Source organism: Dendrobates tinctorius, unplaced genomic scaffold, assembly GCF_039654945.1.
Source record: "Dendrobates tinctorius isolate UK_male_01 unplaced genomic scaffold, ASM3965494v1 ptg000024l, whole genome shotgun sequence".
NCBI lineage: Eukaryota > Metazoa > Chordata > Amphibia > Anura > Dendrobatidae > Dendrobates > Dendrobates tinctorius.
Window position 1 is genome coordinate 22,463,795 of NW_027361692.1, and position 19,399 is coordinate 22,483,193.

Below are 19,399 nucleotides of genomic sequence, written 5' to 3' on the forward strand. Positions count from 1 at the left end.
AAGAGACGATTGACTGTAAAGGGGGGGACAGTTGAGGGGTTGTTAGTTGATAATAGATTTAGGATGAGCAGATGGGTTCAGGGAAAGCAACGTTATAGGCGCACCGAACGCTTGGAGGGGTCACAACACCACACATATGAAAGACCACATGTCGACGTGAAATACTTGAGAAATTGGGACAATGGTTAGAATAGTGACATGGAATGTGAAAGGACTGAAGTCGCCACATAAACGCATGATGATATTGAGGCAACTCAAAAGACTGAAAGTCGATATAGCATTACTACAGGAGACACACCTACCCCAGGGGGATTTCTTCCGTATGCAGAAACTATGGGTGGGAAAAGTAGTTGGGTCAGGCTCCCTGGGACGAAAGGCAGGGGTGATGATTCTAATTAACAAAAATTTTAATCACACGATAGTGTCTCAGATCAATGATGAAGAAGGGAGGTATATTCACATCAAGCTTACCAGTCCACAGGGAGAGTTTGATATATATAACATATACGCCCCTAATAATGAACAAACTTCATTTTTTAACTTTATCGCTATTGAATTGGGAAAAGACACAGAACTCAAACGGATAGTCGGAGGGGACTTTAATGCAGTGGTTTCAAGGGGGGAAGATAAGAGATATAGTAGAGACGACGGCAGACCGATCAGGGAGGTAAAAGGATTAATGGTCAAGCTTTTGGAGTACACAAATTTAAAAGATAGTTGGAGAATGCTTCACCCAAATGACCGGGAATATTCTCACTACTCGCATCCACACGAAGCGTGGTCCAGGATTGATTACATTTTGGTAGACCAATTTCTGATGCATAGGGTAAGGGATGTGGCTATTGGAGATATGGTGATATCGGATCACAGCCAGGTGCTTCTAGAAATCACTGATACAACACTGAGGGGGACGGACTACTTGTGGAGGTTTCCGTCGTTTCTACTTAGAGACAAGGAATTTGCCAAAACACTGAACGAATGGTGGGAAGACTATAGCAGAACCAATAGTGAACATGAGGCGGATATAATGTTGTTTTGGGAAGCAGCAAAAACAGTATTAAGGGGAAGATTGATGGGACATGTAGCTAAACTTAGGAAACATACCCACAAACAATACCAGGCTGCAAGTGAGGCCCTCAGAGAGAAGTACACATGGTATCTAGAAAACAAGACACAAGAGGCAAAGGAGGAGTGGAAAGCAGCAAGACAGGAATTTCAATCTTGGGCGGGGAAAAGGGAGGATCTGATACGATCACAACAGGAAGTTGATTTACACAAATTTGGCAATAAGGCAGGGAAACTATTGGCCAATCTGGCAAAAGGTCGACGACCAATGACTTTCATAACTAACATGACTAGACCTGACGGGAGCAAATCCACAAGCCCACAGGAGATTACCGAGATTCTGGGGATTACTATGCAAAATTATATAGTAAGGGGGAAGAGACGGTTGGCAGGGAAAATGACTGGTTGAAAAACATAAAACTCACGCAAATTAATATGGAAGAGCTGTCTAGATTGAACGCAGAAATAACATTAGAAGAAGTACAGACGGTAATAGGAGATCTGAACGTACACAAGGCACCGGGACCTGACGGGTTTAATGGGGAATTTTATAAAGTAATGAGAGAGCAGGTAGCACCGATCCTGACTAGAATGTATAACAAAATAATGGGAGGAGGTGGAATTTCGGGACACCTTAACACTGCGTACATAAAATTGATACCCAAGGGGGACAGAAATCTAGACAACCCAGCAAACTATAGGCCAATCTCATTAATAAACCAAGATCTCAAAATCTTGGCCAAATTGATGGCCAATAGATTGGCGGAGATACTACCAAACTTAATATCACCGGCACAATCGGGGTTCGTTAAGGGGAGGGCAGCGGTGACGAATGTGCGGAGGGCTATGCTGGTAATGGATGCCATTAGACATAGGGATCTTCGAAAGGAGGAGTGTCCAGCCATGGTCACACTTGATGCTGAAAAAGCGTTTGATAGCGTGGGGTGGACATGGCTGGAGACGGTACTAGATAACATGGGGATAAGGGGAGCCTTTTGTACATTCATAGGGGTATTGTATGCGAATCCTCAGGCGAGGGTGGCGACGCCCGGGTTCCTGTCGAGATCTTTCCCATTGAGCAAGGGGACTAGACAGGGATGTCCACTGTCACCCCTCCTGTTTAATCTGGCCATTGAGCCATTGTCTAGACTGTTAAATGAAGGAGACTGTTTCGAAGGTATTAGTGTCGGGAAGGAACAATTGCGTTCAGCCCTATTTGCGGATGATATCATACTATTTATGAACAACCCTCAGAGGGATCTCCCAAAAGTGATAAAACAGATAGAGGAGTTTGGGGGCTTATCAGGCTTTAAATTGAACAGAGCAAAGTGTGAAATTTTGTTTCTGTGTGAGCAAAAGATGCAATTGATGGTTGCCGATGGAACAAGAGATGGCATCTCTGGGATACCGATAGCACGGTCTCACCTTAAATATTTGGGAATACAGATGGGACGTACAACAGCGTCGATATACGAATTGAACTACAAACCTTTGATAAAGAAAATAGAGCGGGAACTAAGGATGTGGGAGGGGCTACCGCTATCATTGCTAGGTAGAAATCATCTTTTGAAGATGATGAGTTTTCCAAAATTACTCTACCCAATGCAGACAATCCCCATGTTATTGAAGCATACAGACATAAATAGACTGAATAAAGCATTCTCGACATTCTTGTGGAGGGGGAAAAGACCGAGAATCAAAACGGAAAAATTAATGCAATCTTTGGAAAAAGGAGACATCAAAATGCCAAATATTAGAGGGTATAACTTGGCATGCCTGATGAGACACGCCATAGACTGGTTAAGGAAGACAAACGGGCACTCAGACATACGTTTAGAGAGTGAGTTCTGTAAACCCTGGGATTTAGGGGCATTACTTCATACGTCATTGGCTAACATACCGAAGAAAATCAAACACTCACTGGTATGTAGAGATACGGTGATGGCTTGGAAAGTAGTGAGGAAAAAATTCGGTTTATCCTGGAGAATCTCCAAACATCTCAATATATGGAAATTCCCAGATTTCCCAGCGGGAAGGGACAATAAATTATTTTCAGAATGGAGGAATAAGGGGATAGAAGGGGTGACGGATCTATTACATGAAACGGAGAATAGATGGCTGACATACCAGGAAATCGTGACAAAATATGGGCTATCCACATTCCAAATCCTTCAATACAAACAGATAGAAAAAGGGTTAATGTCACAATTGAGGGATGTTAGTATGGAACAGGTGACGAATGACATGGACCGAATTATTATGAAAGATCGACATGAGAACACTATTTCAGCTTTATATAAAGCTATGAGGGAGGTATTGATTCCAATATGCCCAGAACAAATCTGGAGAGCATGGGCAAGACAATTAGAGGACGTCGAAGTAGGGGACAAGATATTGCAGGGGTGGATGACGATGAGGAAGGAGGTGATTAATGAAGGGTGGAGGGATACACAATTTCGGTTGATGCATAGAGCAATCTATGGTTTTAACATCCCAAACACACAACAGATAAACAGAGTGATCCAATGTCCCAAATGTAAATGGTCAAAAACGGACCTGTTTCATGGGATCTGGCAATGCCCAGAGAGCCAGAAATTCTGGAAAAAATTGCAAACATTTATACAAAAAGTGGGGAGTGTGGAAGTCGAACTGGATCCATTGCTGTGGATCTTCCATTATAGGAACAAGGGGCAAATAATAGCAGGAGGGGGGGACCAGAGGCCCAAATTACCAAAATTGTTCCATGGAGTGGCTATGATAGGCAAAAGGGCTTTATTGTCCAAATGGCTTTAAGGAAGTGTGCCGTCAGAGGAAGAGGTGTTGAGGCAGATTAAATCATTACTCAGAATCGAACAGCTGGAGGCGGAAAGGAATAAGGAGGGCCTGACGGGTAAATTTTTCAAAAAATGGAGGAATTTCATAGTACAACAGTGCGGTGAAGAGGAAATAATGAAGGTGAGGTGTAAGGTCCGGGTTGGGACGGGGGATAAAACACGTGGTGCTATATCACAGAGGTGGTGCTTATAATCTGTGTTTTCCAAGTGGTCTAGGCATAAAGTGTGTGCGAAGTTGCGAGGGGGGTTACCGAAAATGTACGATGACTAGGGTTAGCTTAAGGGAGGGTTGGATGGGAGGAGGATAGGCTAAGTTATTGTCTGTTTATTGGAAATACGTTTTAATATATGAAACGGTGCATTGTTTATGAAAATTTGAAATAAAGTTTGTGTTTTAAAAAAAAAATAGTCCTAGTCGAGGGGAAGATAGATGCTGCTAAATACAAGGACATTCTTGAGCAAAACCTGTTTCAGTCTGTCAGTGACATGAGGCTGAGACGGAGATTCACCTTCCAGCAATACAATGACCCAAAGCATACTACTAAAGCAGCACTCTAATGGTTTAATGGGAAACATGTAAATGTTTTGGAGTGACCTATTCACAGCTCTGATGCTAATGCAATTGAGATTGTTCACCAAAGCAAAAAATCTAACTTGTAGGATCTGGAGCAGTTTTGCCTTGAGGGATGGGCAAAAAGTCCAGTGGCAAGATGTGGAAAGCTCATAAAAACTTATCTAAAACAACTTGCAGCTTTAATTGTTGAAAAAAGATGTGCTGAAAAGTACTGTCCTATTTGTTTTCTGCTTCACAATAAAGCAAACAACAAATGTTCACAGTTGTGGGCATGTTCTTTAAATGAACTGATGCAAACCCTCAAAAGAGAAAATGATATTCCAGGTTGTGAGGTAGCAAGACACAAAAATTGCCAATTGGAGCTGAATACTTTCACAAGCCACTGTACATACAAGGAAGAGAGTGTTTTAATAGCTATATTGAAAGTAGCTTATTGTTAATTTCCCAAAACACCCAAAATAGATAAATGTGTTTACAATAAAAAAAAGTTTACAAGCAAACAAATTGCCATGTAAATATATTTTATCATATTGGTATTCTATATCTTTAAGAGATTAAAAATAATGTTTCGCACTTCTTTGTCAGGTCATTATTGCTTAAGACTTTGTAAGAATAAAGCATTTCTTTAAGAAGTTGCTTTTAAATCACATGTGCAAAAGAATTTACATGGAGGACAGATATACTTAGTATATATTTGAGAGTGAATCAAAAGAATAACTAGGTGCCACACCATTTTTTATTATTCCAATTAACAATTATGTTTTTTGGACCCACTTTATTGTGGGTAAACTGCTTTAACAGAGGGCAGCAATATTAATAGTGGCACTTGGTATGTATGGGGCCAAGTTATGCTTCTCAAAGCAATTTTATTTTTTATGGTATGTCTGTAAAAGACAGTGTGAGAAATGCATCATCTGAAAGACAAATTGTAATAAAAAGATGCAAAAAAAAATCTACAAGCTGTTCTCTTCCCGATATACATTGGCATCGGTCGAGAGAACATATTTTGAGGTAGCAGGGAGCAATGAAATAAAAAAAACAAACTATTTATGGACACCAGTTTTCTTTTGATCCACTTTCAAATCCCTTCTACTCTTGGCAGAGCTGACACGATAGTCAAATCATTTTGGCAGTTGTCAACTTTTTAAATATGGAGATTTAAATGAAGTATTTACAAGCTACTGGTGGTCAGTGCCAAATGCCAGATCCTCATACAAATGGGCAGTCTCCTTTTAAAGAGATAACTAAAATGAAGCAATTTACAATCTTGAAAGAGTTTACAACCTGTCAAATGCAAAAATCTTGCATATTATATTTAAAAACAACAATATATAAATGCTATGTAAAGTGGTTGGATTGCCGTAGCCTCTAATTGACATTTTACATATTTTGATGTGTAACAACATTGGATTTAATTTGGCTTTGTTAGACCTCAATCAAAATATTATTTATTTCCCACTAAGTAATTTATGTGCTTTCAATTATTAAAAACAAGATAATTGAATGCACAAACATTTTCTTCTGTTACTCTGACACTCCTGAATTATCAATTAAACTGCTAATTGTTTTTGAGTCAGAAAGGGTATGTTTCAGATATTTAATCTTATTTTGATTGACTACATATACTCTAGATGGATGGAATACACATTTTTATCATTACATGTTGGGTTTTCATTCAGTCCCAACAACAGTTATTTTTAACCAAGCCCCTAAACGGATAGTCTGCCTTTACAAACATTAAACAGTGGGGAATAAAAATAATATACCAAAATAGACAATTTATTTAAATAATTAAATATATAATAAAAATATATATATTGAAAAACCCCTCTGGAACAAATGGATGGCAAACCATCCGGTAAAGAAACCACTATATACTCTGGGTATGGTGGAAGATGAAACCGGCAGGGTGTAGAAATAAAAGAATATTAAATATTATATGTGTAATATATAATAAAAAAGCACACAAAATAAAATAGAAACTAATCAAAAAATGGCCTTTATTAAGATATAGAACAACAAAAGGTGTACACTTAAAATAAATTAAAAAGGCACCCCAAATGTGTACATGGTATTATAAGTACATAATAAGCTATATAATAAAGCTTTCCTAATAACCATGCTGAACTGGCTCAATGATTGACAGGTAAATAAAAGACATGCAATAACCCAAAACACAAAAATATAGTGCAATGTGTTGCAAAAAATGATAATGTTGACAAAAGCCAACTTCAAGTAAAGTGCAATAGTGGTGTCGCTCAAAAAGTGGCAGTGAATGACTGTGAGTGATAAAAATGAAACGCCACACAATGGAAAATGACACAATGAAAAAATTACCTAGTGAGCCAGCTAATGGTGCCAATATAACGCGCCCCGACGCGCATTTCGGAGTTGCTCTCCTTCGTCAGGGGGTGGGTATGCTAGTGATTGGTACATCCATTTATAATAAGTTCAATTCGAGGCAAGGAGCATGACGGCACATGCGTCACCACCGCGACCCGGAAGACACATCGTGTGATGGCGTCACGTGACCGAACACCGCCGGGTAAACCCGGCGTGTCAGGACACTGAGAGATGCCATCGCCATGTGAACCACCGGCGCTGCAGGCGGCGCATGCGCACTGCCCAATGTTGCAGGTGCAGCACTATAATGCAAAGAAAAAACCAATTTGCCCTGCATATCATCACAAATGGATGTATAACTTATGGGGACATAGGTAAAAAACACCTAAAATCCAATATGAGAAACAATGGATCATATAAGGATAAATATTATCAAAAAAAGAAGGGGGCTTGTGAATAAATATAAAGTGCAAAGTGCTTAAAAAATGAAAATGAAATATATATAATAAAATAGATAACAATGTGCAAACATTAATAAATGCATTTTTATATATACATTTTGATTTAAAGTGCCAAATATATATGAATAATGATAAAAATAATTATTATTACAGACATAAATTGTGCAATAAAAATAAATAAGGGAATATATTCCTAAACTAATAAATGTGAACAATGATGTGAAATATATATATATACACAAAATATACAATATACATGATTAATGAAAAAATAATATAATATACTTCAGAAAAATAATATGTCTATATTCCATATCACAATAGATGCATGGACATAAGCATAAAAATCTTGCCACTGTTTCTTCTTTCGAAATGTAAACCGGTCCACCATAGTATAGAATATCGACCAAAATATCTACAAAAATAAATAAATAAAATAAGAGGTGAAAATTAAAAAGTGCACAAAAAAATACTTTTATAAAAATGGAATAAAAGATAGACTCTCATTTAAACCCAGTGGAGACACAGTGCCCAGTGTCCAAGTCCAATGGGTTTCTAACTGGGCAAGACGTTTACTGACATTTCCACCTCTAATCCCATTACATATCATATCTATGCCAGACACTTTTAATAAAGTAGGATCACAATTGTGATACATTTTGAAGTGTTTTGGCAGAGTTTTAAGGGAAGCAATATCTTCAACTTCTTTAGCTGCCTTTATGCCCAAAACATGCTCACGGACCCTCACCTTGAGCTGGCGAGTGGTGAGGCCAACGTAGATGAGGGAACATGGGCATGTGGCATAATAAATCACAGCTGTAGATGAACAAGTAATGGGTTTCCTTATGTCAAAGACACGCAATCCATCAGAACTGGTGAATGTACAAGTTCTGATAATATTGCAACAGGCTACACAAGAGCTGCAGGGTTTACACCCTGCAGATCGTGTGTATTGAGTCATGAAATTCGTGACTGGTTTAGAGGTATAATGGCTTTTCACTAACCGGTCACCAAGGTTTGGTGATCTGCGAAAAGCAATGTTTGGATAGTCACCAATATATTTGGAAAGGATTGGGTCATTTTTTAAAATGGGCCAAAATTTTTTTAGATAAAATCTCATTTGTTCATTTTGACCATTAAAAGTAGTTATGAACCTGACTACTTCCTTAGATCTAGATGTACTCGTATACGTATAAAGAGCATTATGGCGTGACGTATGCTTAGCTCTATTAAAGGCTCTCTTCAATGATCGCCTGCTGTAGCCACGTTCAAGAAATCTTTCTTTTAATAAATCAGCCTGTTTCAGAAAATCCGTGTCTGTGGAACAAATACGTCTTGAACGTAAAAATTGCCCAATAGGAATTGAATTGATAAGGGTACGAGGGTGGGAAGATGATGCGTGGAGAAGCACATTAACAGAAGTCTGTTTCCTAAACAAGTCGGTCTGAAGGTAGTTATTGGAATCCCTCATCACTTGAACATCAAGAAATTCTATGGTTTTAAAGTCACTATGATATGTGAGATGCACATTGATGTTGTTAGAATTTAATACACCAATAAAATCTGGTAGCACACCGATGGAATCCTGCCAAATAAAGAAAATATCATCAATGTAGCGTGTCCAAAAAAGGACACGCTCCATCTGTTCAAACTTGCCCGACAAAAATAGGTCCCTTTCCCACAGACCCAGGAACAGGTTGGCATACGATGGGGCAAATGATGTACCCATAGCTGTTCCCTGGGTCTGTAGGAAAAAGGAATCCTTGAAAGTAAAAAAGTTGTATGACAACGCAAATTCTAATAAATTAATAAAAAATATAATAAAGGCTTGTGAAAAAGAAGAATGTTGCAAAAAATTAGATACAGCAGCTATCCCATCGGTGTGCCTGATGTTGGTGTATAAAGATTCCACATCGCATGTGACCAAAGTGGAATGTTCATCAATGTTTAAGCCATCAATTTTCTTGAGAAAATCATTGGTATCCCTTGTATATGACGGGAGGGCAGTCACAAATGGCTGTAAGATAAAATCTATATATTTATTTACATTTTCTAGAAAATTGACTCTCCCAGATATAATGGGTCTACCAGGTGGTATCTCTTTGTTTTTGTGTATTTTAGGCAGCAGATATAGGGTGGGAATAGTGGGTTCATGAACTTGTAAGGCCAGAAAGAGGTCATTAGTAATAATGTCATCCTCTTTTGCATCATTTAATAATACTTTCAATTCAGCCTGAAATTTCAGGAGAGGATTAAACGTCAACCTCTAATAACAATCCGGATTGTTTAGCTGGCGAAATGCCTCAGTTTCATACATATCCTTAGGCCATACCACCACATTCCCACCCTTATCTGCTGGTTTGAACACGATATCTTGGATACCTTTAGACAAATCCTCTCCTCATTGTTCAAATTGTCTTCATGACTGTATGAGGGAATTTTTTGAAATTCACTACTTACAGTTCTGACAAAAGTATCTATATTTGGACATGAGGATAATGGAGGGAATTTAGTAGATGGTTTTTTAATAACACCTGGAATCTCACCTTCATTAATATTACGTTCTCTTGCTAATTGTTCGAGATCGACTAATGCCTTTTGTTCCGCCTCTGTTGAAAGAAATTCAAAAGTATTGGGGTTATGAAACATACGTTTGAATAGTAATCTCCTGGCAAACAGATGTAAATCTTTAACTGCCGTAAAACAGTCAAAGTTTGCTGTAGGGCAAAACATAATCCCTCTACATAATATATCAATCTCTACAGGAGAGAAAGTATAGGTACTTAGATTGATTACCTTTAAATGATTGGGGTTCAAATCCGGAGATTAATTTTTCTTATTAGGAAGAAAGCGCAAATTTCTTTTCCTCTTGGTGGTAATCATAGATGAAACAGAGGCGGAAGAGGAGGCAACAGAGGTATCACCGACTGATGGATTTGAAGTAATGGAAACAGAACGTTCTCTATTCTGATTGCTACTCATATGTCTTTTCCAATGATAAATTTTGCCTGATTTGGCTTCCCTTAAAACTCTGCCAAAACACTTCAAAATGTATCACAATTGTGATCCTACTTTATTAAAAGTGTCTGGCATAGATATATGTAATGGGATTAGAGGTGGAAATGTCAGTAATCGTCTTGCCCAGTTAGAAACCCAGTGGACTTGGACACTGGGCACTGTGTCTCCACTGGGTTTAAATGAGAGTCTATCTTTTATTCCATTTTTATAAAAGTATTTTTTTGTGCACTTTTTAATTTTCACCTTTTATTTTATTTTTGTAGATATTTTGGTCGATATTCTATACTATGGTGGACCGGTTTACATTTCGAAAGAAGAAACAGTGACAAGATTTTTATGCTTATGTCCATGCATCTATTGTGATATGGAATATAGACATATTATATTTCTGAAGTATATTATATTATTTTTTCATTAATCATGTATATTGTATATTTTGTGTATATATATATTTCACATCATTGTTCACATTTATTAGTTTAGGAATATATTCCCTTATTTATTATTTATTTTTATTGCACAATTTATGTCTGTAATAATAATTATTTTAGCATTATTCATATATATTTGGCACTTTAAATCAAAATGTATATATAAAAATGCATTTATTAATGTTTGCACATTGTTATCTATTTTATTATATATATATATATATATATATATATATATATTTCATTTTCATTTTTTAAGCACTTTGCACTTTATATTTATTCACAAGCCCCCTTCTTTTTTTGATAATATTTATCCTTATATGATCCATTGTTTCTCATATTGGTTTTTAGGTGTTTTTTTACCTATGTCCCCATAAGTTATACATCCATTTGTGATGATATGCAGGGCAAATTTCCCACACAGCAATGGCATAAAGTGAGACTAGGGACTTTTTTTTTTTTTAAGTGGCGGAGGAATACAGTGCGGAAGGATACCTACCTTCCGTCATTGGATTCCTGCAGCCCGTAGAGAACGGCAGCATCAGCTGATGCTGCAGTTCTCTACCCAAGATCGTCGTGGGACACACTCGTGGACTGCTTCGGATCGTGGGTGAGTATTTTTGTGGTTTGTTATGTTAATATTTATTCCGGAAAAGACAATGGCTTCGGGGAACAATGTGACAAGTATTGGTAAGTATGTTACTCTATGTTATATGTACTGTATGTCTATGTATGTATTGTATGAATGTATTGTATGTATGTAGTATATATGTGGTATGTATGTAGCATGTAGTATGTATGTAGTATGTATGTAGCATGCATGTAGCATGCAGTATGTATGTAGCATGCATGTAGTATATATGTAGTATGTATGTAGCATGCATGTAGTATATATGTATGAATGTATGTAGCATGTAGTATGTATGTAGTATGTATGTGGTATGTATGTAGCATGTAGTATGTATGTAGTATGTATGTAGCATGCATGTAGTATATATGTAGTATGTATGTAGCATGTAGTATTTATGTAGTATGAATGTAGCATGTATGTAGCATGTATGTAGTATGTAGTATGAATGTAGCATGTATGTAGTATGTATGTAGCATGCAGTATGTATGTAGCATGTAGTATATATGTAGTATGTATGTAGTATATATGTAGTATGTATGTTGCATGTAGTATTTATGTAGTATGAATGTAGCATGTATGTAGCATGTATGTAGTATGTAGTATGAATGTAGCATGTATGTAGTATGTAGTATGAATGTAGCATGTATGTAGTATGCATGTTGTATGTATGTAGCATGTAATTTTTTTTTTTTTTTTTTACATTCAACACATTAGCCGGATGATAGGACTATTACTGTCCCATCATTGGCTAATGTGTCAATCACTGTCATGGTAGCAGGCATCGCCCGATGGGACTTGTAGTCCCATCGGACGATGCCTGCACAGACCCCCGAAGCCTGCACAGACCACCGGCAGGCCGGCACAGCCCCCCGGCAGGCCGGCACAGCCCCCCGGAGCCTGCACAGACCACCGGCAGGCCGGCACAGCCCCCCGGCAGGCCGGCACAGCCCCCCGGAGCCTGCACAGCCCCCCGGCAGGCCGGCACAGCCCCCCGGCAGGCCGGCACAGCCCACCGGAGCCTGCACAGACCACCGGCAGGCCGGCACAGCCCCCCGGCAGGCCGGCACAGACCACCGGAGCCTGCACAGACCCCCTGGCAGGCCGGCACAGCCCCCCGAAAGGCCCGTACAGACCCCAGAGAGGCTGTACAAGGGCAGGAAAGGGTTTTTCTTATTCCGATACCGGAAGTCCCATAGACTTGAATGGGACTTCCGGTATCGGAATCGGCGATACCGATACTTTTTTTAAAGATCGGCCGATACCATCCGATACGATACTTTGAAGTATCGGACGGTATCGCTCAACTCTAGTTGTGGGTTATTGCATGTATTTTATTTACCTGTCAATCATTGAGCCAGTTCAGCATGGTTATTAGGAAAGCTTTATTATATAGCTTATTATGTACTTATAATACCATGTACACATTTGGGGTGCCTTTTTAATTTATTTTAAGTGTACACCTATTGTTGTTCTATATCTTAATAAAGGCCATTTTTTGATTAGTTTCTATTTTATTTTCTGTGCTTTTTTATTATATATTACACATATAATATTTAATATTCTTTTATTTCTACGCCCTGCCGGTTTCATCTTCCACCATGCCCAGAGTATATAGTGGTTTCTTTACAAACATTAATGAATGATTGGATCATTCTCACTTAAAGTGAACCAACAATTAATCCACGGTCAGTAAGTATCAGACACTGGCTGTATGATTCCTATGATTCCAACCAGGTATGTTTGACTCTGAAATGCTGCGACATTTCAGAGAAAACATACTTTAAATTCTGCTGGGGACAGCATAGAATGTGAGACTAATCAGAAAACCTGCTCACTGCCCTGGAGTGACAGGTTTTAGGCCACCCAAACATGCAGGGAGACTCGTCTCCAATGCTGCAGCCTTTCAGAGTCAAACATGTCTTGCTGGTATCATACAACCAGTGTCTGATACATTCTGCTTGTAGATCGGGCAGCATGGATCAACTGTCAGTTTCCATTTAATTCAAACATGTTGCTGTAATAGGATGCCACCATTGAACAAGACAGTTAATCCCTTCACAACATATGATGTAAACTTATGTCCCTGCTTTTGATGCGTGCTTGCACGCCGAGCCCGCATTTTTCTCCTTTCGCCACACAATATGGCTGATTTAGTCAGCCATCATTTGCCTCTATCAGACACAGGTGGAGAAGAGTTCCACCTGCCACAGTTAACCTGTTAAATCCCACTATCAGTCTCTGACAGTGGCATTTAACATGTTTTAGTAGAACAGTGCATCTTCTACGCTGCAATTGGAGCACCTGTGACGTGATCGCAGGGCGCTGATGGGTTACCATAATAGACAGGGGTCTGCTGATGACACCCTTGCCTGTCATCGTGATGCTCCAGAGAAAGACAGAGATCATGATTTTTACTATACATACCATTGCCGTCATGAGCGGGGAAAGATGTAGGTTCAGTGTGAAAACCTGCATCAAAGACAGCGACACACAAAATATTATGTAAGTTTATGTCATATGTCACAAAGGGGTCAACTGTTTTGTTACAATTGTGACATCTAAAGACAGTAACATGTTCAAATCAAAGGGAAACTGACAGCTGATACAAGTGATCGGATAATCGCAGCTTCAAGTTCCCTAATGGAACTATTACAGGTGCATCTCACAAAATTAGAATATCATCAAAAAGTTAATTTATTTCAGTTCTTCAATACAAAAACTGAAACTCATATATTAGATAGAGTCATTACAAACAGAGTGATCTATTTCAAGTGTTATTTCTGTTAATGTTGATGATTATGGCTTACAGCCAATGAAAACCCAAAAGTCATTACCTCAGTAAATTAGAATACTTTACAACACCAGCTTGAAAAAATGATTTTAAAACCCGAAATGTTGGCCTGCTGAAATGTATGTTCAGTCAATACTTGGTTGGGGCTCCTTTTGCATCAATAACTGCATCAATGCAGTGTGGCATGTAGGCGATCAGCCTGTGGCACTCCGGAGGTGTTATGGAAGCCCAGGTTGCTTTGATAGCAGCCTTCAGCTCGTCTGCATTGTTAGGTCTGGTGTCTCTCATCTTCCTCTTAACAGTACCCCATAGATTATATACAGTAAAAAGTGAAAAAAGTTTTAAAAATATAAAACAATTAAAAACTACACATACTGTATTTGGTAATTTGGTATTGCGTCTGAATCTATCAAAATATAAAATAAATTCATCTGATTGATAAACAACGTAACAAGAAAAAAAATAAAAAATGCCAAACTTTTTTGGCCACTGCAAATTTACAATAAAATATACTAAGAAGCAATCAAAACATTGTATCTACAGTATCTGCTACTCACCTCTCTTTGCCCACCAGTCAGGTTCCTCACCGCGTCTCTTCACCTGCCGGCTGGGTCCCTTCACCCGCTGGGTGGGTCCCTTCACCCGCTGGCCGGGTCCCTCACCGTGTCCCCGCCGCGTCTCGCCGGCACTTCCGGGTCCTCAGCTGCGCTGGAGATCTTGGGCTTCGCGCATGCGCACCCGCCCACTTAGGTCGCGGCTTCTCCGACAGTTTAATGCTGTCGGGTTGTTTTGGGTCCTGGAAGCACTGCCCAATCTGGGCAGTGGCTATAGGGTATATCAGGCCGCTTCCTGTAAGAGAAAGTGCCTGATTATTGATAGTGCCTACTATGTGACTGCTTTAGGTGCCCGGCTTCCAGGTATCTCCCTGTGTCCACACCCTGCTCTGCGCCCTCGGCTCCTGGCCCACGGATCCCATTCCAGTCCTTTCTTCTTCCTGCTGTGTGCTCTGTGTCCCTGTCCGCACCTTGCCTACATATACTGTTTCCTGTTGTTCCTTCCATCACCCCATAGACCCCTCATTCTCTTCCCTGCCTCCTTTGAGCCGTCCCTTGGTACTGGCTGTCGTGGTATTCCGAACCCCTGGGCTTGCCCTTGATGCTCCCTGTATAGGGGGTGGTTTCAGTAGGCCAGCTCACTCAGGTGGGTTCGGATATCTCAATCCGAGGGTCCACTCTTGGAGCATAACAGTATAATCAGGCCATAGACCCAGCTGGTGCTTCGGCCGCTGCTCAAAAGGAGTTTGTTTACTTGCGGGAGAATTACATGTGGATCATGTCCTTCATGAAGTCCATGGAGTCCCGGTTGCCAGCTTTACAGACCTCCAATCCAGGGAACGCCTCCCAGCTAGCCAGTCTCCAACAGGAGCTTGCTCAGCAGCTGGACATTCAGGCCCACATACTCAGCTACATGGCGTCGGTGGACGACTGACTGCTCTCTATTCAGTCTGCTGCCTCGGCACAGATTCAGGCCCCGCACCCTCCACCCCGTCAAGGTAAACCACCTCGGTATAACAGGGACCCCAAGCTGTGTCAGGGTTTTCTGAATCAGTGTCGTCTACACTTTGAGCTCCTGCCAAAGCAATTTCCCATTGATCGGGCTAAGGTGGCTTTTGTGGTGTCTCATTTAGAGGGTTAGGCTTTGGCGTGGGTTAACCCTCTTTGGGAGCGTGATGATCCCATTGTTTCCCAGCTGTCAACTTTTCTGGAGACCATTCGCAGAGTCTTTGATGAGCCAGGCCGCTTGACCTCCACTACTGAGTCCCTCTTTAATCTCTGCCAGGATTCTCTTTCTGTGGTTCAATATGCCATTCAGTTTCACACTCTGTCCTCCGAGTTCAGTTGGAACAACACGGCTCTGGTAGGGGCCTTTTGGCGAGGTCTGTCAGTTCGTTTTAAAGATGAGCTGGCTGGACGTGATACACCAACTTCCTTAGTGAATTAAATCTCCCTGGCTACATGAATAGATCTACGCTTTCAGGAGTGCTCTCGTGAATCTTCCCTGGGAGAGAAGTTTTCCTCGTCCGTCCTTGACCCCTCGCAGGCTAACCAGCCCATGACCTGTGATGTCCTCTTCGGCCTCTGCATCTGAGCTGATGCAGGTGGATTGGCTCAAAAAGGCGGAGCAGCGTCGTAAGGAGAGACTCGCGCAAGGTCTCTTCTTCTACTGTGGAGACACTTCCCATTTGCTCAGATCCTGTCCAAAGCATCTGGGAAACTCCTCTACCTAGGCCAGGTAAGAGAGGTCTCTCAAGGTGCATGTGATTCCTCTCTACCCTTGTCTCTGTCCATCCAGCTGTTCGTGGGTTCCAAGCGCTTCTCTAAGGTAGCTTATGTGGATTAGGGAGCGGCAGGTAACTTCATTAGGCTTGAGGAGGTCTGCAGGTTCTGGATACAGACCAAGACCTTGGAGAATCCTCGGATGTTAGCATCGGTGGACGGCAAACCATTGCAGGAGATGGTTACTGAGGTTACCGAAGATGTGGCGTTGCAGGTTGGAGCCCTGCATCAGGAGAAGATAGCATTTTATGTCTTGTCTAATTTATCTCATCCCGTTCTCCTGGGTCTTCCTTGGCTTAGGGCTCATGAACCCATCATTGACTGGCATACAGGTGGCATACTGCACTGGGGACAACTTTGTCAGGAACGATGTCTGGTGCCGGTTCATCCGCTCAGTCTTCCTTGGTCTCCTACAATTCCTGACGGATTACCTCCTGCCTACTGGTCCTTCGCGGACATCTTCGGCAAGAAGGAGGCGGAGACTCTTCTGCCACATCGACCGTATGATTGCCCAATTGAACTTCTACCTGGTTCAGCCCCTCCCAGGGGCAGAATCTATCCACTATCCTCAGCTGAGACCCAGGCCATGTTGGAGTACATCCAGGAAAATTTGGCCAGAGGCTTTATTCGGAAATCTTTGTGAAGAAGAAGGATGGCTCTCTCCGTCCCTGTATAGGTAGCAGTGGTCTGAACAAGGCTACGATCAAGAACAAATACCCGCTGCCGCTTATCCCGGAGCTCTTTGATCACCTGAAAGGGGCATGAATCTTCACTAAGCTTGATCTCCATGGGGCCTACAACTTGGTCCGTATCCATGCCGGGGACGAATGGAAAACTGCATTTAACACGTGGGATGGGCACTACTAATATTTGGTTATGCCTTTTGGCCTCTGTAATGCTCCTGCAGTATTCCAGGAGTTTATTAATGACGTCTTCCAGGATCTCCTGTATTCCTGCGTGGTGGTGTATCTAGACTACATTCTCGTCTTTTCTCCAGATCTGTCTTCTCATAGACAGAACGTTCGTCAGGTGTTACTACGTCTGAGAGAGAGCCACTTTTACGCCAAGTTCGAGAAGCGTATCTTTGAGCACTCTTCCATGCCAATTTTGGGGTTCATCATCTTTGATTCTGGTCTCAAAGTTGATCCCAAGAAGGTTTCTGCCATCCTCAATTGGCCGCAACCCCTCGAGGTGAGGGCTATCCAGAGATTTCTTGGTTTCGCAAACTATTACAGGCAGTTCATACCCCACTTCTCCTCTCTAATCACGCACATCTCGTCTCTCATCCGCAAGGGGGCCAATCCCCATGTTTGGTCTGAAGAAGCTGAGAACACCTTTTTGACCTTAAAGCAAGCTTTTGCAAGAGCTCCGGTACTTCATCGTCCAGACACCAGCAGACCATTCATTCTCGAGGTGGATGCCTCCACCACTGGGGCTGGTGCAGTCTTCTCCCAAAGGTTGTCCGGTCGTCTGGTCACTTGTGGATACTTGTCTAAAGCATTTTCTACTTCTGAACGCAATTACTCCATTGGAGATAGAGAGCTACTTGCTATAAAACTTGTGTTGGAGGAGGGGCGGTATCTTCTTGAAGGAGCAGTGCATCCATTCACAATTTTCACCGATCACAAGAATCTGGCTTACGTTCAGTCTGCACAGAGACTCAACCCCCAGCAAGTCAGGTGGTCTCTGTTCGTTGCTCTTTTCAACTTCTAGCTGCACTTCTGGCCAGGTGAGAAGAACGTCAAGGCTGATGCTTTGTCAAGATCCTTCCAGGCTATTGATGTGGAGGAGGTCCCATCCCATATTATCGATCCTTCCAGGGTCATCACCGTGGCTCCCCTGAATCTTGATACCCTTCCACCAGGTAAAACATTCATTTCGGAGGACAGAGAGAAGGTGTTGTGCTGGGGCCGTTCTTCTAAAATTGCTAGCCATGCAGAAACCAAGAAAACCTGTCTTATTATATCCCGTCATTATTGGTGGCCTTCCCTTCACCGGGACATTGAAAATTTTACCGCCTCCTGCCCTTCCTGTGCCAGAAATAAGACTCTGGGACAACTACCCTCCGGGGCCTTGCATCCTCTTTCTGTGCCTTCGGTCCCTTGGTGGCATATAGTCATGGACTTTATCACCGATCTTCCATGCTCCAAGTGTTGCACTTCTATTCTGGTGGTTGTGGACTGTTTCTCTAAAATGGCCCACTTTGTCCCGCTCCCAGGCTTACCATCCGTTCTTGAGTTGGCAAAGGTTTTTGTACAACATGTCTTCAGGATCCATGGATTCATGCAACATATCGTGTCAGACAGAGGAATTCAATTCACATCCCGGTTCTGGAGAGCTCTCTGTAAGCTCATGAATGTGACCCTGGACTTCTCCTCCACCTATCATCCACAGTCCAACGGTCAGGTGGAACGGACTAATCAAGTCTTGACCACTTATCTCCGATATTTTACTAATGCCCACCAGGACAATTGGGTCCATCTTCTTTCTTGGGCGGAGTTTGCATACAAAAATCATACCAGTGAATCCGCTGCCAATTCTCCATTTTTTATCATCTCTGACCTGCCTTTGCTGGTCTCTCCTACCTCGGGTGTCCCGGCAGCTGACTCTTTGACCATGGAATTTTCTAAGATTTGGAAGGAGACCAAGAAGACACTTGAGAAGTCGTGTATTCGGATGAAGAGGCATGCCGATAAAAGGCATTTGGACATTCCTCCTTTTCAACCTGGTGATAAAGTCTGGCTCTCCTCCAAGTATATTCGACTCAAGATTCCCTCTTTCAAATTGGGACCCCATTACATTGGTCCTTTCGAGGTCCTGGGACGAATTAATGACATTGCCTATGAATTGAGGTTTCCTGCCTCGCTCCGTATTCCCAACACCTTCCATGTTTCTCTCCTCAAACTTGTGATACT

General features: G+C 41.4%; 1 protein-coding gene across 2 annotated transcripts in view; it reads right to left on the minus strand.

Annotated features, from left to right (window-relative positions):
• The window catches only part of LOC141084577 (isoaspartyl peptidase/L-asparaginase-like), a 147,821-nt gene that overhangs the window by 65,874 nt on the left and 62,548 nt on the right, over nt 1-19,399 (minus strand). The window contains exons 6-7 of one of the 2 annotated variants that reach the window (XM_073569403.1): nt 9,824-9,886; nt 6,486-7,692 (exon numbers count right to left, since the gene is read on the minus strand). The exons of the other annotated variant lie outside the window; for it this stretch is intronic. Coding sequence (XP_073425504.1) covers nt 7,538-7,692; nt 9,824-9,886 — 218 coding nt within the window. The 3' untranslated portion in view covers nt 6,486-7,537. Of the gene's footprint in view, nt 1-6,485; nt 7,693-9,823; nt 9,887-19,399 lie in introns of those variants that run through there. 2 annotated transcript variants of the gene reach the window in all.